Here is a 21,151-nt window from a genome sequence, read left to right as displayed (position 1 = left end):
GCCCTCAGCACCATGTCTGCCTCTTTGAAACACCTCCAGCAATGGGGATTGAACCACTTCCCTGGGCAGCTTGTACCAGCGTCTAAGAACCCTTTCAGTGAAGAAGTGTCCTGGTTTAGAAGGGGCAGAGGCAGCATTTGTGTGCCTCACAAATCACAGAATCAATAAGGTTGGAAAAGACCTCAGAGATCATCAAGTCCAACCTACTACCTAACATCTCCTGACAACTAAACCATGGCTTCAAGTGCCACATCCAATCCATTTGTGAACACCTCCAGGGACAGGGACTCCACCACCTCCCTGGGCAGCACTTTCTGGGCAGCACAGCTCTGACCCAGACTCTTCCAGGCATCACCGAAGGGCCCACGCCTGCTGCTGCAGGGCAAGCGGAGGATTCTTTACACATCGCCCCGCACAACCGGCTGTGGGTGTCTGACGGGCAACGGGCTGGAGAAAGACGAGGACCGCTGCCGCGATGCGCTGCGGGCAGCCAGCCCGGGGTTCGCCAGCATCGCCCTGCCGGTGCCACCAGCCAGACCGGCACAGACCCGCAGGACCGGCGACAGCCGTGCGGCGAGAGCCCCGGGGCAGGCAGGGCCTGCGGGCGGCCGTGCTCGGCCGCGGCCCGAGCGGCGCTGCCCGGCAAGGGCCGAGCCTCGCGGCTCGGGCTGCTGGCACCGCCCCGCTCACCGGAGATCGCGGCGGGCCTGCCCGCCGGGCCCGGGCCCGGGCGCGGCGGAGCCGGCGGCAGCGCGGGAGGGGCTGGGCGGCGGCCAGCAAGCGTGCACGGCGGCGGGGCGGGGCGGCGGCGGGCACCGCCCCCGGGCCCTGCGCTCCGCCCCCCACCCGCCCTCCGCCCCCGGCCGCAGGCTCCGTCGGGGCCGGAGTGGCGGAGCAGCTCCGAAAGTTTGCGGAGCGGCCGGCGCCGGGGCCATGTGGCTGCTGTGGCTGCTGCTGGGCTCTGCGGGTGAGTGCGGGCGGCGGCGGCGGCGCGGGGCGCTGCCCGGCAGCGAGGGGGGCGTGCTCCGCTCGGCGGGGGAGGGCGCCGGGGCCTCCCGCTTCCCCCCGCCTCCCCCCGGCAGCTCGGTGCGGGCTGGGCCGGGGGCCGTCGCCGGCCTCGCCTCCTCTCCCCTCCCCCTGGTGGGCCCTGCTCGGGGCACCGCCTGCCCCGCCGCGTGCTGGGTGGGCCGTGCCGAGCCGTGCCGGGTGGGAATGCCCGCGGCGAAGGCGTACTCGGCTCTCCGTTCTCCTCTCTCCCTCCCTTCAGGGTGCGCCCGGCGCCAGGCGAGCGGCTCGGAGGGCTCAGCCGGGCCGGAGGTGCGGGGAGGCGCCAGGGTGGCTGTTGGGGTCGGTCGTCCCTGGGCCGGAGCCGGGCGTCGAAATCGCGGCCGGGCCGAAGGCGGCATGGCGCCGCCGGTGCCGCCCGCGCCGGGCCCACCCGCGCCCCCTTCTCCCTTGCCGAGGCCTCTCCGGGGCGGAGCAGGCTGGGGGCAGGTTCTTGCGCGGCTTCACCTGAGGTGCCGCAGGGGCACCTCCCGTTCTCCATTCGCACTCCTCGTCGTGCAGAGCCTTCCCCGCCGTCGGCGCTCGGCAGGCAGAGCCGGCGAGCCGCTGCCGTTCGTGCGGCTCTGCTGCAGGTGTGAATTGCTCCTGCCAGGCGATGCCGCCGGGCGCCGCTCCTGGCAGCGTGCGGAGCCCGCTGCGGTGCCGGCCCAGCCGCCGAGGGGATGACCCCCGGTGGGTACGGCGCAGATGATCCAGTGCCGGCGCTTTTCTTTATTTCACCACCCCCCCACAGCTCCCCCACACCCCCCCAGAGTGTTTGTTGTCAGGAGGAGCTGATAAGTTTCACAGCTTCCACGATAAGTTTGTGTGGATGGGTAGGAAGGTGAAGAGTAATAGGATCTGAACTGCTTTGAAATTCTGCCCCTGTGCACAGCACTGGTTAGGCCACACCTCGAGTCCTGTGTCCAGTTCTGGGCTCCTCGGTTTAAGAAGGACATTGAGAGACTTGAAGGTGTCCAGAGAAGGGCAACAGAGCTGGGGAGAGGCATTGAGCACAGCCCTGTGAGGAGAGGCTGAGGGAGCTGGGGTTGCTTAGCCTGGAGAAGAGGAGGCTCAGGGGAGACCTTCTTGCTCTCTACAACTACCTGAAGGGAGGTTGTAGCCAGGTGGGGGTTGGTCTCTTCTCCCAGGCACCCAGCACCAGAACAAGATGACACAGTCTCAAGCTGTGCCAAGGGAGGTTTAGGCTGGAGGTGAGGAGAAAAGCTCTTCCCAGCAAGAGAGATTGGCCCTTGGGATGTGCTGCCCAGGGAGGTGGTGGAGTCCCCATCCCTGGAGGTGTTCAAGAGGGGCTTGGATGTGGCACTTGGAGCCATGGTTTAGTTGTCAGGAGGTGTTTGGTGACAGCTTGGACTCGATGATCTCTGAGGCCTTTTCCAACCTTAGTGATTCTATGAAATTGCCTAACTGCGAGCTTCAGCTGCCACGGCCATGAGTTTTGTGTGGATGTGGGTACCTTTAAGCCTTTTGGGTACCTCTTTTAAGAGCTTTTTTTTTTCCCCCTTTCTCTATTTTTTGAAAGCTTCAAGCCAAGCTCAGGTTCATGAGGATTGTGTTGCCTTCTTCCTTATTCGTTTCCATTTCACTGCTGAAATTCCACCTGGTGACTCTGAGCAAGGCACACGCTCCCATGTGCTGAGTGTGTCTGTTTGGAGTGCCACCCTCAGCTGAATAGAATAGAATAGACCAGGGTGGAAGAGACCTTCAAGATCATCAAGTCCAACCTATCCTCCAGCACCACCTAAACAATTAACCCATGGCACCCAGCACCCCATGAAGTCTCCTCCTGAACACCTCCAGTGATGGTGACTCCACCACCTCCCTGGGCAGCCCATTCCAATGGGCAATCACTCTCTCTGTGTAGAACTTCTTCCTAACATCCAGCCTAAACCTCCCCTGGCACAGCCTGAGACTGTGTCCTCTTGTTCTGGTGCTGGCTGCCTGGGAGAAGAGACCAACTTCTGCCTGTCTACAACCTCCCCTTCAGGTAGTTGTAGAGAGCAATAAGGTCACCCCTGAGCCTCCTCTTCTCCAGGCTAAGCAGCCCCAGCTCCCTCAGTCTCTCCTCATAGGGCTGTGCTCCAAACCCCTCACCAACACGGAGGGTTGTGTGCTACAGGACCCTGGTCTTCACACAGGAAGGTTTCCCAGCCACCCACTCCTCTGCTCCACCTCAGCTAAGAAGCCCTTGTTGCTCCTGTGGGCCTTAGGTATTGCCCAGGGGCTGCCCGACAGAGGCTCTGCCTTTGGGGCAGGTTCAAAGAGTTTTCTGCCACTTTAATTTTTGTGTTCAGATGTGTTCTGCTCTTCTTGTGAAGAATGGGGTCTTCAGGGATTTGGTGTTCTAAAGGTTGTTTCCTCTTGTATATTTTGGCACCCCTGCACACTTCCCGCAGGGAGAGTTGGTTTGTTTCTGCCTGGCCTTCACTCTGGCTTGCATTTTGGTTCTGCTAACTCCTGCAAACACTTCTTTTCCTCTTGAGTCTTTTTTTGGGTACAGATGGGAAACCTTGAGGCCCTGGGGATCAGTTTCAGCCAGCAGAAGATAAACACTGCATAGTGTCTCTGTCTAAACAGTTGCTCTGTTGCCCCACAGAAGGAACTCTTGCCTGGGATTGTGTCTAAGATTTGCAAGGCAAAGTTCCCTGGTTTATTTGCATCTTTATTCCTAATATTTAGAGTTGGATCAAATAGTGCCTTCACTGCATGGGAAAGGTTTTATCTGCATCTGAGTTGCACAAATCCAGGCTGGGTGCAGAGTGGGTTGAGAGCAGCCCTGAAGAAAGAGACTTGGGGCTGTTGGGTGCTGAGCAGCTCCCCAGGAGCCAGCAGTGCCCTCCTGCAGCCCAGCAGGGCAGCTGTGTGCCAAGCTGCAGCCAGAGCAGGGTGGGCAGCAGGGCAAGAGAGGGGATTCTGCCCCTGGACTCTGCTCTGCTGAGACCTCACCTCCAATCCTGCCTCCAGCTCTGGTGTCCCCAGTGTGAGAAGGACACAGCTGGTGGAGTGAGTCCAGAGGAGGCCACAAAGATGAAGCAAGGGCTGGAGCAGCTCTGCTGTGAGCACAGGCTGAGGGAGCTGGGGGTGTTCAGCATGGAGAAGAGAAAGCTCCAAGGGGGACTTAGAGCTGCCTTGCAATACCTGAAGGGATCCTCTAGGAAGGCTGCAGAAGGATTTTCCATGGGGGTATCTGGAGCTAGGCCAAGGGGGAATGGTTTGAAGCTGAGGGAGAGCAGGGTTAGACTGGAGCTGAGGAAGAAGTTCTTCAGTGTGAGACTCTGGCACAGGCTGCCCAGGGAGGCTGTGGCTGCCTCCTGCCTGGAAGTGTTGAAGGCCAGGTTGGATGAGGCCTTGAGCAGCTGAGTCCAGTTGAGAGGTGTCCCTGCCCATGGCAGGAGGTTGGAGAAGATGATCTCTGAGGTCCCTTCCAACCTGAGCCCTTCTGTGATCTTGTTACAGCTGGCAGTGTGAACTTACACCAGGCTGGTTCGATTTCACTCTGCCATTGAAACCGATAGCAGATCAGTAGGAGACTGGCTCTGAAGTGTTAACCTCTGTTCCACAGGAGCTCCCTGCTTCCCTCGCTTCCCTCTTCCAGTCCCCACCTCGTTTCAAGTCTCATCAGGCTCTGGGGTGCATGCACACACATGCACACCCAGTCTCTTTCATCTCTCGGTGCTCTTGCCAGTATAAGCAGGTCGTGCTCGGCTCTGATCCCCTCCTGCTGCCCTGCTTGTGCCGTGCTCTGACCCAGTTCCCAGTGCTTTCCTCTGGCTCAGTGTCAGCCCGTCCAGGAGTTCCTGGACGTGGGCTAGGTCCTGCAAGGATTCCAGTTGGCAGCTCAGCCTGTGACGTTGTTCTGGGGCTCAGGTGATGTGGGAGAAGGTTTGTCAGTCAGGAAACAGGAGCTGGATGTTTGCCTGCCCGCACGGTTTGTTGTACTCGAGCGAGCCGAGCTGCGCGCGGCCGCATCGCGCCGGGGCCGCAGGCGCCTCGGAGCTGGGTGCAGCACTGACATGTGAACAGGCCCTCAAAGGAAAAGGGACTCCCTGTCAGCATCCTGACAGCCATGGTGCTGTCACTGTGAGACAAAATGTTTGCCTTTGGTTTTCTTTCTTACTTGTATTCAGAGAAACCTAAATCTAATGAATAGGTTTTGAGCAGGTTAGAGAACAGGAGAAGAGTCACACACCACAGAATGTGAGGGGCTGGAAGGCACCTCCAGAGATCAGCCAGTCCACCCCCCTGCCAGAGCAGGGTCCCCTAGAGCAGATCACACAGGAACACATCCAGGTGGGGTTGCAATATCTCCAGAGAGGGAAACTCCACAACCCCCCTGGGCAGCCTGCTCCAGGGCTCTGTCACCCTCACAGGGGAAAACATTTTCCTCCTGTTTCCATGGCACTTCCTCTGCCTCAGCTTCCACCACTGCCCCTTGTGCTGGCATGGGGCATCCCCCAGCAGGTCACAGTATCATCAAGGTTGGAAGAGACCTCGAGGATCATCGAGTCCAACCTGTCACCACAGACCTCATGATTAAACCACGGCTCCAAGTGCCACATCCAATCCCCTCTTGAACCCCTCCAGGGACGGTGACTCCACCACCTCCCTGGGCAGCACATCCCAATGGCGAACGAGCCTGGCTCCAGCCTCTGGGCACTCACCCTGCACATCTTTATCAACATGCCTGAGGTCACTGTAAACATGAATCAGGTCATGAAATGATGAAATGATGGCAGGACTCACAAACACTTAGCTAAATCAGCTGCTTTTAAAAAGGATGATTACAGAGAGAGCAGGAAAGGGAGGACTGCTTTGGGTTTGTTTGGTTTTTCCCTGACAGCAAGAAAACCTTCCTGTTTCAGCTGTGAAACAGGTCTTCAAATTGTCAGCCCTCAACTGTCTGGAGAGTTGCAATGCAGTACACAGCTGGGGTTCCTGAGTCTGGCCCCTGTGGTGCCACAGTTCACTGTAAAGACCTTTCAGATGGGTAAGCAAAATCCTGCATGTAGATGATAGAGCTCTTAAACTATGCAGAGAAGCACAGAATTGTGGCAGTTGGAAAAGACCTTTAAGATCACCAAGGCCAACCATCATCTAACTCTGTCAAGCCTGGGGCTAACCCTCAGCACCACATCTCTGCCTCTTTGAAACACCTCCAAGGATGGGGAATCAACCACCTCACTGGGCAGCCTGTGCCAGGCTTTGAGAACCCTTTCAGTGAGGAAGTTTCTTCTGATGTCCAACTTAAACCTCCCCTGGGGCATTCTGGGGCCATTTGCTCTCCTCCTATAATTTGTTACTAGGGAGAAGAGAATAGGATAGAATAAACCAGGTTGGAAGAGACCTTCAAGATCATCAAGTCCAACCTATCATCCAACACCACCTAATCAACTAACCCATGGCACCCAGCACCCCATCAAGTCTCCTCCTGAACACCTCCAGTGATGGTGATTCCACCACCTCCCCAGGCAGCCCATTCCAATGGGCAATCACTCTCTCTGTGTAGAACTTCCTCCTCACCTCCAGCCTAAACCTCCCCTGGCACAGCCTGAGACTGTGTCCTCTTGTTGTGGTGCTGGGTGCCTGGGAGAAGAGACCAACCCCTGCCTGTCTACAACCTCCCTGCAGGTAGTTGTAGAGAGCAATAAGGTCACTCCCCTGAGTCTCCTTCTCTCCAGGCTAAGCAACCCCAGCTCCCTCAGCCTCTCCTCACAGGGCTGTGCTCCAGACCCCTCACCAACTTTGTTGCCCTTCTCTGGACACCTTCCAGCAAGTCAACCTTCTTCCTAACCTGAGGAGGAGACCAACCCTGCCCTGCCTGGCTCCAGCCTTCACTCAGGGATCTGCAGACAGTGAGGTGGTCTCCCTTCAACCTCTTTTTCTCCAGACTAAACAACCCCAGTTCCCTCAGCTGCTCCTCATCAGCCCTGTTCTCCAGACCTTTCATCAGCTTTGTTGCCCTTCTCTGGACCTGCTCCAGCACCTTGGTGTCCTTCTTGAAGACCTATGAAGGCCCCAAAACTCAGTGATAGGACCAGGGGCAATGGTTTGAAATGAGAGCAGAGCAGATTGAGATTGGATGTGAGCAACAAGTTCTGCAGCAGGAGGGTGCTGGAGCCCTGCAAGAGGTTGCCCAGGGAAGTGGTTGAGGCTCCATGCCTGGAGCTGTTGAAGGTGAGGCTGGAGAGGGCTGTGAGCAGCCTGCTGTAGGGGAGGATGTCCCTGCTGAGTGCAGGGGAGGGATTTGGACTGGATGACTTCTGGAGGTGCCTTCCAAGCCAAACCATTCTGTGATTGTATGGTCTTAGAAGGCTTTTCCAAGCCAAACAGTTCTGTGGTTTATGATTCTGTGATTTGAACCCTGGGGTTTCACTGTGGCCAAAATGATAGTTCTTAGACCTGTCATTTGGATTGATCTGTTGGTTGGTTGGTTGCTTTAGTAGAGATCCTGATTTATTTTTTCCTCTCCCCTAGATGAAAGGAACCTCCCTAAGTGCCTTACCTGGCTGTGCATCCCTGCTGCTGGGATATAGCCATTCAGCTGCTCAGTTGATTATGCCAGGCAGCTCCTGGGGAGCATGCTGGGGGCAGATTCCTGGCTCAGGGCTCTTTCATTGGAGGATTTTAGGTGCCAACCACAGATCACAGAAGGGCTCAGGTTGGAAGGGACCTCAGAGATCATCTCCTCCAACCTCCTGCCATGGGCAGGGACACCTCTTAACTGGACTCAGCTGCTCAAGGCCTCATCCAGCCTGGCCTTCAACACCCCCAGGCAGGAGGCAGCCACAGCCTCCCTGGGCAGCCTGTGCCAGAGTCTCACACTGAAGAACTTCTTCCTCAGCTCCAGTCTAACCCTGTTCTCCCTCAGCTTCAAACCATTCCCCCTTGGCCTGTCTCCAGATACCCTCATGGAAAATCCTTCTGCAATCACATCAGGTGAGGTAGCCTGTGTCAGACAGTGGCTTTGGAAGCTGCTGTCTGTGTTGGATGAAAAGTTCAGCTTTCCTGTGAGGCTTTCTCTCTGGTTCTGCTAAAATGCAGTAAGGTTGCTGCGGCAAGGAGGTTGTGGTGCTGTTAAATGTAAAGATGTGAAGTCAGGCTGCTGTGAATGGCTTTGTGCTGAGATTCCTGCAGTCCATGAAGTCCTTTCCCTTGCTTTGTGTTTTGCACAAATGGAGCCCTCCAGTTGTTAAGGAGTCAGATGATGCTGATAGCTGCAGACAGAACACAGTTGCCTGCCAGATCACAGGCTCACAGGATGTTAGGCATTGGAAGGGACCTCTGGAGATCATCCAGTCCAACCCCCCACTGCCAGAGCAGGAGCAGAGAATCCAGCACAGGTCACACAGGAACACATCCAGACAGGGATGGGAAGGCTCCAGAGAAGGAGACTCCACAACCTCTCTGGGCAGCCTGCTCCAGGCCTCTGGGAGCCTCACAGGGCAGAAGTTCCTCCTCATGTTGGAATGTGCTGCCCAGGGAGGTGGTGGAGTCACCACCCCTGGAGGTGTTCAGGAGGGGACTGGATGTGGCACTTGATGCCATGGTTTAGTGGTCATGAGGTCTTGGTAGTCATGAGGTTGGACTTGATGATCTTTGAGGTCTTTTCCAGCCTTGTTAATTCTATGATTCTATGAACTCCTGTGCTGGAGTTTATACCCATTGCCCCTTGTCCTATCCCAGGGTGCAGCTGAGCAGAGCCTGTCCCTGTCCCCTCCCTCCTGCCCCCCAGCCCTCAGCTATTGATAGACATTGATCAGATCTTCTCTCAGTCTTCTCTCCAGACTGAACAGCCCCAGGGCTCTCAGCCTCTCCTCCCCAGGCAGTGCTGCAGTCCCTTCAGCATCCTTGGAGCCTCCCTTGGACTCTCCCCAGCAGATCCCTGTCCCTCCTGAGCTGGGGAGCCCAGAGCTGGATGCAATATTCCAGGTGAGGTCTCCCCAGGGCAGAGCAGAGGGGGAGGAGAACCTCCCTGGCTCTGCTGGCCACACTCCTCTGAATGCAGCCCAGGATCCCCTTGGCCTTCTTGGCCCCCAGGGCACATTGCTCCATGACATTGATCCATGTCAGCTGAAGACTTGCACTGTGATGGGCAAAGATCTTCATGGTCTTAGTGCTCCATCCAAGTGCTCCTTTGTATCTTGTGTTTTGTAACTGGTGCTTAGAGCTCGTGGGCTGCAGGCATCTCAACAGCTCCTTTGGCAGGCTGGGGAAACCTCATGTGGTCTGTTGTTACCCAGAGGTGTGGAAAGCTGAGTGCTAATAGGAGAAATGGAGTCACAGTCTCACAGTATCACCAAGCTTGGAAGAGACCTCAAGGGTCATTGAGTCCAGCCTGTCACCACAGACCTCATGACTAGACCATGGCACCAAGTGCCTCATCCAATCCCCTTTTGAACACCTCCAGGGATGGGGACTCCACCACCTCCCTGGGCAGCACATCCCAATGGTGAACAACTCTCTCTGGGAAGAACTTTCTCCTCACCTCCAGCCTAAACCTCCCCTGGCACAGCTTGAGACTGTGTCCTCCTGTTCTGCTGCTGGGTGCCTGGGAGAAGAGACCAACCCCCACCTGGCTCCAATCTCCCTTCAGGTAGTTGCAGAGGGCAATGAAGTCTCCCGTGAGCCTCCTCTTCTCCAGGCTAAGCAACCCCAGCTCCCTCAGCCTCTCCTCACAGGGCTGTGCTCAAGGCCTCTCCCCAGCCTTGTTGCCCTTCTCTGGACACCTTCAAGTCTCTCAATGTCCTTCTTAAACTGAGGGGCCCAGAACTGGACACAGGACTCGAGGTGTGGCCTAACCAGTGCTGAGCACAGGGCACAATGACCTCCCTGAAGTCCTTAAGCACAGAGTCCCTGGATCGTTTGGGTTGGAAGGAACCTTTCAGGGTCATCAAGTCCAGCATGCCTGCAGTCAGCAGGGACAGAACATGACAGGAGGAGCCAGGCAGCTCCTTGGGTGTTCTGGACTCTTGCTAGTGGCTGGGTTTGTTTGCTAGCATGTTCCTCTGAAGTGCTTAGAGGAGTCAGAGGTTGGTAAATGCATCATTACTTGGAATCTTTGTCACTCTAAGCTGTACTTGGCTTTGCTCCTGAAGAGCTGACCTTACTTTGAGTATGCTTGGACAGAGCTGGGTTGTCAGGGTGCTCCTGCAGCCCAGAGCCAGCCCTGTCCTCGCAGAGCAGGAGCCAGGGTGCCGCTGGCTGCCGGGATGCTGGTGTTAGCCACATCCCCTGGGGAAGTGCTGCCTGCTTGTGAGGGCTGCAAGAGCCTGGATGGAGTTACAGGTACAATTGTACAAACCCCAGATGCTGTGAACTTACAAGCATGTCACTCCCATTGCCATCAGCCCCAGGTGCTGAGTCTTGAACTTGCTCTTCATGAAACCACATCCCTTTGGAAGCCTTCTAAGGAATGTTTGCTTGCTGGCCCTGCCCTGAAAGCTGAGCTCTGCCTCTGCTCGTGAGCCCTTCGCGGTCTTGTGGATGCCCTGGCTTTGAACATCAGCAAGAGTGAAGATAAGAGAGCAGGGAAGCTGTGGGATGTTTCTGCCTCTGAGCTCTGAAACAGCCCCCAGCATTTGTGCTTTCCCAGGCAGGTGGGGGGCTTCCCCCGAGGTCTGCAGGCGCTGTGAGGGCTCCAGCAGCCAATTAGTCTTTGCTGCCCTGAAACAGAAGCCACCAGGTGGGAGGTGCTCTGGGTGACCCTTTGCTGGCAGGGGGTTGGACTGGAGGATCTTCAGAGGTCACTTCCAACCCCCACAGACCGTTCTGTGCCTCTGTGATTATAGGTCACAGAATTGTTTGGCTTGGAAGAGGCCTTTACGGTCATTGAGTCCAGCCTTCGAACTAAGACCACCGCGGCCATTAAACCGTGTCCCGGTGTGCAGTGAGCATGCCAGGAGTCTGCTCCTGACCAGAGTGATCTGACTGGGGTGCAACAGAGTCCTGGAGAAATGAAAAGGACATAAAGAGGGGAGGTCCTCAGGGTATTTGTAACCAATACAAACCAGCACTACCACTTGTACCCTACAAATCTGCCCTGAGAGGCGTTAAGCTACCGAGCTGCAAGCTTGAGGGCCTGTGGTGTCAGCTGCCTTTGTATCTTGTTTTCCCCTGTAAGGGTTGGTGATGGCTTCACACTTTGTGTTTTGGGACTTTTGGGTTTCATTTCCACCTTTTCTCTTTCAAAACAAACTTCTGCTGTGCTCTGCTGAGCCCTCTCCTGCTGCACTGTGGCCTGTGCTGCTGCCCCCAGCATAGGAGGGACCTGGAGCTGCTGGAGAGGCTCCAGAGGAGGCCACCAAGATGATCAGAGGGCTGCAGACCCCTCCCCCCCCCATGGGGACAGGCTGAGAGAGCTGGGGCTGTTCAGCCTGCAGAAGAGAAGGCTCCAGGGAGACCTCAGAGCAGCTTCCAGTACCTGAAGGGGCTCCAGGAGAGCTGGGGAGGGACTTTGGACAAGGGCTGAGAGTGCCAGGCTGAGGGACAATGGCTTTGAGCTGGGAGAGGGGAGACTGAGACTGGAGATGAGGAAGAAATTCTTTAGAGTGAGGCTGGGGAGACACTGGCACAGGCTGCCCAGGGAGGCTGTGGATGTCCCCTCCCTGGAGGTGTTCAAGGCCAGGTTGGATGAGGCCTTGAGCAGCCTGGGCTGGTGGGAGGTGTCCCTGCCCAGGGCAGGGGGCTGGAACTGGCTGGTCTTTAAGGTCCCTTCCAGCCCATTCTGTGGATCTCTGAACAGCTTCAGTGACCTTATTTCATACTTCAGTTAGAGACTCTCTGATTCAGTGTTAGAGTAGGGTAGGATAGGATAGGATAGACCAGGTTGGAAGAGACCTTCAAGATCATCATGTCCAACCTATCATCCAACACCACCTAACCAACTAACCCATGGCACCAAGCACCTTAGAGCACAAGAGCCATTGTCCTGCCTCCTCCTAGTTTCCATGCAGTGTGGAAGCAATGTTTTGCCCTGCAGCTGGAGGGGAGTTTGAGATGCCTGTGCTTTGGAGCAGCTGAGATCTGCTGGTAGGGATTTCCTGGAGAACATTTGATTCAGAGGTCTTGAATGTAGGCTCCTTTGAGGTGAGGCCTGAAGTGTTTGTCTCTTAGTTCCACTGAGAGCCCACCTGAACCCAGCAAGTCCTGGCTGACACTGGTTTGCACCTTTTCATCACTCACTGTTCAGATGCAGGCTAGAAAGCTTTTGCTCTTGCTATGCAAAGCTGCACAAGAGTGACAGCAGAGCTGCCCAGCCTCTCCTCCTGCAGCAGTGCTGATAACTTTCAAGCTTTCAAAGTGAAAGGCTCTCCACTTATTAATGACTTCACCATGAGTTAAGAGTTCAGTGTCTAATGAGATTGGGTACCCTTAAAACTTCTAATGGGATCCTTGAACATCTGCCAATGGACTGTGGAGGCTTTCTGATGAATTGTTTTAATGGAGCTCTGCCTTGCTATTTGGTTAAGGGTCCTCAGGGTAGCCTCAGGCTGCTTACTTTCCAATTTCCCTGTGTTATCTGTAGATAAATGTCCACCTTATTGGAGCCTAATGGCCAATTAGCTGAGTCAAATGAAATCTGAAAACACAAAAAGCAGCTCTGATCCCTGGCAGGGTAGTCTTGGCCTAAGGGAGGCTGAATAGAGATCTGCTGGCTGCCCCTGCTCCCTTCCACAGATCCTCCCTGCACTCCTGCTGCTTCCTCTCTCTGCTCAAGGAAGGGGCAAAACGATGCAACCCACTTCTGGAAACACTTCCCCATTCAAGAAGCCTTCAGTGTAACTGCCTTTGGGGCTGTATCAGAGAGAGCCCTGTGAGCTGTGTCAGATCCTGCTCAGATGCAGGCCACCTGACTTGGACATCTCCATCACCTGATGTTTCTCCCTGGACAGAAGCCTGTCTGACATGGGGGACCTCACAAGGACAGCCACCTCTGGGAAGCCACTCCTGGCACCTTTCCCAGCCTGGCCCTTGATGGTGCCATCAGCTGGGTGTTTGCAAGCATGACCCTTCATGAGCTGCTTTCCACATCCTGTGAGGAAATCTTGGGCTGCATCCAAAGCAGCAGGGCCAGAGATGGAGAGAGAGGATTGTGCTGCTGTGCTCTGTGAGAGCTCTCCTGCAGGGCTGTGTCCAGCTCTGAGCCCTCAGCACAGCAAGGACATGGAGCTGATGGAGAGGCTCCAGAGGAGGCCACCAAGATGGTCAGGGGGCTGGAGCAGCTCTGCCTGGAGGCCAGGCTGAGGGAGCTGGGGGTGTTCAGCCTGGAGAAGAGAAGGCTGCAGGCAGCCCTAAGAGCAGCCTGCCAGGACCTGAAGGGGGCTACAAGAAGGCTGCTGAGGGACTGTTGGCAAAGGCCTGCAGGGACAGGCCCAGGGGCAATGGTTTGGAATGAGAGCAGAGCAGATTGAGATTGGATGTGAGCAACAAGTTCTGCAGCAGGAGGCTGCTGGGACACTGCAGGAGGTTGCCCAGGGAGGTGGTTGAGGCCCCATGCCAGGAGCTATTTGAGGCAGGGCTGGGCAAGGCTGTGAGCAGCCTGCTGTAGGGGAGGATGTCCCTGCTGAGTGCAGGGGGTTGGACTGGATGGCCTCTGGAGGTCCCTTCCAGCCCAAAGCATTCTGAGAAAATAAACTTGGCATGGATTTAGTAAATGTTGCAGTGCTGTTCACTTCAGTTTGGAGTGGCTCTGGGCTATTGTTCTGGGAGAGATGTGCCATTGAAACGCTGGAAGAAATGTTTGATTAGAGAACAGTTTGAGCTCAACTGTCAGAAGCAAGTCCTAGCTTCAGCAGCTGTACCAAGAGCTCCTCAGTGCATGTTTCCAGGGCAGGGTCACTTTGGATGCCTTGAAATGCACAAATTCACCATCTGATTTTAAAGAACCTTCCTGAATTGTTCAGGATGAGGCTGGTGAGACTCTGGCACAGGCTGCCCACGGAAGCTGTGCATGCCTCCTCCCTGGGGGTGCTCAAGGCCAGGCTGGGTAAGGCCTTGTGCAGCTGAGAGGCCTCCCTGTTTATGGCAGGAGGTTGGAGGAGAGGTTTTTTGAGGTCCCTTCCAGCCTGAGCCGTTCTGGGAAATAAGAGGACAGTTAATTTCACAGGATTGTCAGGGCTGGAAGGGACCTCAAGGCTCAGCCAGTCCCAACCCCCTGCCATGGCCAGGGACACCTCACACTGCAGCAGGTTGCTCACAGCCACATCCAGCCTGGCTGCAAACACCTCCAGGCAGGAGGCTGCCACCACCTCCCTGGGCAGCCTGTGCCAGGCTCTCACCACCCTCCTGGGCAGCAACTTCTTCCTCACAGCCAATCTCAATCTCCCCACTTCTAGTTTTGCTCCATCCCCCCCAGTCCTATCCCTCCCTGACACCCTCAAAAGTCCCTCCCCAGCTTGCTTGGAGCCCCCTGCAGATCCTGGGAGGCCACAATGAGGTCTCCTGGGAGCCTTCTCCTCTCCAGCCTGCACAACCCCAACTCTCTCAGGCTGTCTCCAGAGCAGAGCAGCTCCAGCCCTCTGCTCCTCCTCGTGGCCCTGCTCTGGACACCTCCCAGCCCCTCCAGAGCCTTGTGTATCTCGGGTGCCTTGTGTGTGCAGGCAGTCCCTTGCCTCTCCAGAGTCTGTGCGTGATCTGAGCAGGTGGCGGTTCGGGAGGTGGGAGTTGTGTCTTGCAGGGCAGCCCTGCCTGTGTGTGAGTGGAGATCCCTGGGGCTTGGTTCTGAGCTGCACACCTGCTCAGGGAAGTTTTTGGTAGTGGCTTTGCCTGTTTACTGCCGAGGAACAAACGATTGCAGACCCAGCTGTGGGCTTTCACATTCACACTTGGCATTCGTGATGCTGCTTCTTGCAAAGCAGTTGGTGTGTTGAGGAAGGCTCCCGCTCAGTTGTCGGTCTTCAGGCAGCCTTCCCCTCAGCATCTGAGCTGCGCAGGGCCATCCATCAGGGCTGCCCGGGGCGGTCCCGCGGGGTCGGGGAGCGTTAGCAAGCATGAGCAGAGAAGGGAAACCGAGGCCGAGGGAAGCAGTGGAATGTGATCTTGGGAGCCGGCTGTGGCCGGCCCGAAGGCTCTCTGCTGTCCCCCAGCCCCTGCTCCGCAAAGCTGCCCTGGCCCGGGGGCTCCTGCCTGCAGGCTGGGCTGGGGCACAACCAGCGCCAGAACAAGAGGACACAGTCTCAAGCTGTGCCAGGGGAGGTTTAGACTCGAGGTGAGGAGAAAGTTCTTCACCGAGCGAGTCGTTCGTCATTGGGATGTGCTGCCCAGGGAGGTGGTGGAGTCCCCATCCCTGGAGGTGTTCAAGAGGGGATTGGATGTGGCACTTGGTGCCATGGTCTAGTTGTGAGGTCTGTGGTGACAGGTTGGACCTGATGATCCTTGGGGTCTCTTCCAACCTCAGTGATACTGTGAGACTGTGATGCAAGCGCTGCTCCCGGGGCCCGGGCTGCCGGCCCTGAGCCTGGCTGCTCTGACCTGCGGCCCTGCTGGGCTCCTCCGGGGGGGACACAGGGCTGCCGGCTTGGAGAGCTGAATCTGGGGCTGCCTGGACTCTGAGCTGTGGTGCAGTCAGAGGCTCACAGCGTGTTAGGGCTTGGAAGGAACCTTCAAAGATCTTCCAGCCCGACCCCCTGCCAGAGCAGGAGCATGGAACCCAGCACAGGGCACACAGGAACACATCCAGACAGGGCTGGGAAGGCTCCAGAGAAGGAGACTCCACAACCTCTCTGGGCAGCCTGCTCCAGGGCTCTGGGACCCTCACAGGGCAGAAGTTCCTCCTCATGTTGAGCTGGAACCTCCTGTGCTGGAGTTTCCATCCATTGCCCCTTGGCCTATCCCAGGGTGCAGCTGAGCAGAGCCTGTCCCTGTCCCCTCCCTCCTGCCCCCCAGCCCTCAGCTATTGATAGACATTGATCAGATCCCTCTCAGCCTTCTCCTCTGCAGACTGAACAGCCCCAGGGCTCTCAGCCTCTCCTCCCCAGGCAGTGCTGCAGTCCCTTCAGCATCCTTGGAGCCTCCCTTGGACTCTCTCCAGCAGATCCCTGTCCCTCCTGAGCTGGGCAGCCCAGAGTTGGATGCAATATTCCAGGTGAGGTCTCCCCATGGCAGAGCAGAGAGGGAGGAGAAGCTCCCTGGCTCTGCTGGCCACACTCCTCTGAATGCAGCCCAGGATCCCCTTGGCCTTCTTGGCCCTCAGGGCACATTGCTGTCCCATGCAGAGCTTGCTGCCCAGCCAGTCAAGGTCCCTGTGCTTGTAGGCAGCCTGCAGTAAGCTTGCTGAGAGTGTGGAAGGGACAGGGCAGCTAACACAGAGGAGTGGTCCTGGCCTCCCCTGGCTGCTTGTCTCACTGTGAGGAGCTGATGGCATAGGTGGGAATTTCAGGTGTGAAGGATGAGTTCTTTCCCCTAAGGTGACTTTGCTGCATTAGGGATGGGAGCTGTGCCTGTGTGGTGTTGCTGGCAGCCCTGAGTGGCTAGCAGGAGCCTTCCAAATCCAAGCCTGAGTTCCTTGGCTTTCTGCTGAGCTGCTGCTTGATTTTGTTTGCATTGGCAGGGAGGATGAGCACCTCAAAGACACACTGTGCACCCTTGCAAGTGTCTTGACATAGCAGGGCTTGAAGGCCTCCTTTACTTTCTCAGGGGCACTGAACAGATGTTGTAGGTTGTGTTTTGAAGTGTGGTCTGGTTTGGTTTTTCTTTTGCTGACCCCTACTTTGCTAGCTCTTGCTTTGAACACAACCTTTTGTTTCTCATCCCCCACTGCCACCCCCTTGGGAAGGATGGGGTTCACAGGATCACAGGATGTGAGGGGTTGGAAGGGACCTCTGAAGATCATTGAGCCTTCTTGTAGCCCCTTCAGGTCCTGGCAGGCTGCTCTTAGGGCTGCCTGGAGCCTTCTCCTCTCCAGGCTGAACACCCCCAGCTCCCTCAGCCTGGCCTCCAGGCAGAGCTGCTCCAGACCCCTGACCATCTTGGTGGCCTCCTTTGGAGCCTCTCCATCAGGTCCATGTCCTTGCTGTGCTGAGGGCTCCAGAGCTGGACACAGCCCTGCAGGAGAGGTCTCACAGAGCAGAGCAGAGGGGCAGAATCCTCTCTCTCCATCTCTGGCCACACTGCTTTGGATGCAGCCCAGGCTGCCCTTGGCCTTCTGTGCTGCCAGCTCGCACTGCTGGCTCCTGTCCAGCTTCTCAGCCACCAGCACCCCAAGCTCTTCCCTGCAGGGCTGCTCTCAATCTCATCCTCCCCCAGCCTGGACTGATCTCTAGGATTGCCCTGACCCAGGTGCAGGACCTTGCACTTTGCCTTGTTGAACCTCCTGAGGCTCTCCTCAGCCAGCTCTCCAGCCTGGCCAGGTGCCTCTGGATGCCTCCATCCTGTCCTTCAGACTGAGCAACTGCCCAAACCCTGAGTGCTTCAAATCTTGCCTTTCCAGGTTACAGCCTGTGTGCTGTTTGAGTGTGTGCACAGGAGTTGCTTAGGGAGTTGGGGGAATGGGAAGGGGCCTGCTGCTGCCACATCCATCCCTTTCAGAGGGATTAGAAATGTCAGTGGAATGAGTTGTGTTTATTCATGGAGCTTCCCACTCCTGCCTTTGCAAGGACCATTCCTTCCAACAAAAGAGCAGTACTGCTGCCTAAGCAGAAAGCAAAGGCAGCTGAAGTCCTTTCCATCTGAGGCAGAACTGGACAGATGGTTTCCCCTGCAAGCACTCCAGTTTCATGGCCAATAGCAGTTAAATTATTGATGAGGTATTGCTGAAGGAAGCAGCTCCTGACCACTGGCTATCCTCTTTCCTCTCTGCTGGTCACCATGGTCACAGGAGGAGGGGAGAAGGTGAATGAAATCCAGCAAGGACAAGAGTAGAGCCTGGCATCTGGGAAGGAGCAGTGTAGGCTGGGGGCTGACCTGTGGGGAGCAGCTCTGGGGAAAGGGACCAGGGGGTCCTGGTGGACAGCAGGATGCCCAGGAGCCAGCCATGGGCACTTGTGGCCAAGAAGGCCAAGGGCATCCTGGGCTGGATTAGAAGGGCTGTGGTGCACAGCTCCAGAGAGGCTCTCCTGCCCCTCTGCCCTGCTCAGGGCACATCTGGAATATTGTGTCCAGTTCTGGGCCCCTCAGGTCAAGAAGGACCTCAGGGAACTGCTTGAGAGAGCCCAGCCCAGAGGCACAAAGCTGCTGCAGGCAGTGGAACATCTCCCTGTGAGCACAGGCTGAGGGAGCTGGGGCTGGGAGCTGGGAGCAGAGGAGCCTGAGGGCTGCCCTCAGTGCTGGGGATAAAGCTGTGCAGGGCAGTGCTGGAGGACAGAGCCAGGCTCTGCTCAGGGATGGCCAAGGACAGCACAAGGGGCACTGGGGGCAGGCTGGAGCAGAGGAGGTGCCAGGGGAACAGAAGGGAAACCTTTGTGAGGGTGCTGGAGCCTGGAGCAGGCTGCCCAGAGAGGTTGTGGAGTCTGCTGCTCTGGAGCCTTTCCAACCCCCCCTGGATGTGTTCCTGTGTGAGCTGCCCTGGGTGCTCTGCTCTGGCAGGGGGCTTGGGCTGGATGAGCTCTGGAGGTGCCTCCTAGCCCCTCACATTCAGTGAGTCTGTGATTCTCCTTGCATGTGAAGCAGTGTGAGCTGCAGGCTCCTGTCCAGCTTCTCCCCCCAGCACCCCCAGATCCTTCCCTGCAGGGCTGCTCTCAATCTCATCAGGCAGCCCAAGCTTTTTCTGAGTTGTGCTAGCTCTCCCTCTGTTTTTTCCTCATGTTCTTCACTGGGTCATGCCCCTGCCTGGGGCCCTCTCTGCACAGGCAGCAGTGCTCTGGGCTGGAGCCTCTGGCACGGTGGAGAAGGGAAGCAGATGTGGTGACACTGCCCTGGTGCCCTCACTGCAGCATCAGCCCTGCCCTGCATCTCCCCAGCAGCACGTTTCCCCTTGACAGAAGGCTTTTGTGCTGTTGGTTTGCCTGCAGCAAGCAGCAGCAGTGGCAGGCATGCAGCACAGCCTGGGTCACTGCATCCCCTGTGCACAGGTTTATGATGAGTGTGTGAAAGCTCATCCGAGGGCTGGGGTTGAGCGGGAGGGGAAAGGCAGGCTGTAGGTAGGGAGGTGGCTCTACAAGCTGTTATTGTTTCACTTGAGGTGATTACTTCCTAGGGTTCTGGTGGTGATTATGGGAAATTCCTGCCTTCACATAAACAACCAGCTGTGTGCATCTGTCACTCTTGAGCCCCAGCCTCTGACCTCACTTCACTCTCTCTGAGACTTGGCTGGTGGAGGAGGTGTGAGCAGAGCTCCAGGAGCAGAGCAAATTCACAGCAGCTGTTAGAAGAGAAGCCTCTAATGGCAAAATCTCCTCAAGCACACCTAGGGCATGACATTTCAAGAGGTTTGTGTCCTGTGATGTCTCACTGTTGAGTTGGACCTTTCTGTATCACAGCCTGGGCTGCATTCAAAAGCAGCAGGGCCAGAGATGGAGAGAGAGGATCCTGCCCCTCTGCTTTGTGAGACCTCTCCTGCAGGGCTGTGTCCAGCTCTGGAGCCCTCAGCACAGCAAGGACATGGAGCTGATGGAGAGGCTCCAGAGGAGGCCACCAAGATGATCAGGGACTGGAGCAGCTCTGCCTGGAGGCCAGGCTGAGGGAGCTGGGGGTGTTCAGCCTGGAGAGGAGAAGGCTGCAGGCAGCCCTAAGAGCAGCCTGCCAGGACCTGAAGGGGCTACAAGAAGGCTGCAGAGGGACTGTTGGCAAAGGCCTGCAGGGACAGGCCCAGGGGCAATGGTTTGGAATGAGAGCACAGCAAGAGTTATCAAGGTGAGGCTGGAGAAGGCTGTGAGCAGCCTGCTGTAGGGGAGGATGTCTCTGCTGAGTGCAGGGGCTGGACTGGATGCCTTTGGAGGTCCCTTCCAACCCAAATCATTCCATAATCAGCAGTGATCTCCAACACAGAGCTGAGATCTCAAGGTTGCACTGTGGCTGTTTGTGTTTTCAGTACAGGGTGGATGAAAAGTGGCTGATTTTAACCCAGCCTGGTGAGCCTTGGAAATCAAAGCTTGTTGAAAGCTGTTTTTCTGCAGCACTGCTATGTCCATGTCTCTCTCACTGCAGCTGGAGCAGAACTGGCTCCCTTTCCACTGAAAACCTCAGAGGTGCTCTGAGTTTGCTCTGCACTGTGTTTTGTCAGACAATCACACAGTCAGCCAGGTTGGAAAAGACCTCAGAGATCATCCAGCCCAACCTCTCACCCAGCACCTTCTGATCAACTCAACCATGGCACCAAGGGCCTCAGCCAGGCTCTTCCTAAACACCTCCAGGGATGGGGACTCCACCACCTCCCTGGGCAGCACATCCCCAGGGCCAATCTCTCTTGCTGGGAAGAACTTTGTCCTCACCTCCAGCCTGAACTTCCCCTGGCACAGCTTGAGACTGTGTCCTCTTGTTCTGGTGCTGGCTGCCTGGGAGAAGAGCCCAACCCCCACCTGGCTACAACCTCCCTTCAGGGAGTTGGAGAGAGCAAGAAGGTCTCCCCTGAGCCTCCTCTTCTGCAGGCTAAGCAACCCCAGCTCCCTCAGCCCTTCAGTGTCCTGGTGCTTTGCACAGGGTGGGTGGCTGGGTGGCATCTCAGGGGCTGGTGCTTTGCCCAGGGTGGGTGACTGGGTGGCATCTCAGGGGGCTGGTGCTTTGCACAGGCTGGGTGGCATCTCAGGGGCTGGTGCTTTGCCCAGGGTGGGTGGCTGGGTGGCATCTCAGGGGCTGGTGCTTTGCACAGGCTGGGTGGCATCTCAGGGGCTGGTGCTTTGCACAGGCTGGGTGGCATCTCAGGGGCTGGTGCTGTGCACAGGGTGGGTGGCTGGGTGGCATCTCAGGGCCCTGGTGCTTTGCACAGGGTGGGTGGCTGGGTGGCATCTCAGGGGCTGGTGCTTTGCACAGGGTGGGTGGCTGGGTGGCATCTCAGGGGCTGGTGCTGTGCACAGGGTGGGTGGCTGGGTGGCATCTCAGGGGCTGGTGCTTTGCACAGGCTGGGTGGCATCTCAGGGGCTGGTGCTGTGCACAGGGTGGGTGGCTGGGTGGCATCTCAGGGGGTCACTTCTCTACCCCTTGAGGTTTGCTCCCG

At 56.9% G+C, this 21,151-nt stretch overlaps 1 protein-coding gene across 1 annotated transcript in view; it reads left to right on the top strand.

The window, feature by feature from the left end:
• The first annotated feature begins 859 nt into the window (after nt 1–859).
• LDLRAD3 (low density lipoprotein receptor class A domain containing 3) overlaps nt 860–21,151 on the top strand; it is a 105,326-nt gene continuing 85,034 nt past the window's right edge. Inside the window, exon 1 of the mRNA XM_054162164.1 lies at nt 860–967. Coding sequence (XP_054018139.1) covers nt 934–967 — 34 coding nt within the window. The 5' untranslated portion in view covers nt 860–933. The remainder of the gene's footprint in view (nt 968–21,151) is intronic.

The sequence above is a fragment of the Dryobates pubescens genome, chromosome 5, assembly GCF_014839835.1.
Source record: "Dryobates pubescens isolate bDryPub1 chromosome 5, bDryPub1.pri, whole genome shotgun sequence".
NCBI lineage: Eukaryota > Metazoa > Chordata > Aves > Piciformes > Picidae > Dryobates > Dryobates pubescens.
The sequence above is the reverse complement of the archived record's forward strand: the minus strand, read 5'-3'. Positions and strand labels throughout refer to the sequence as shown.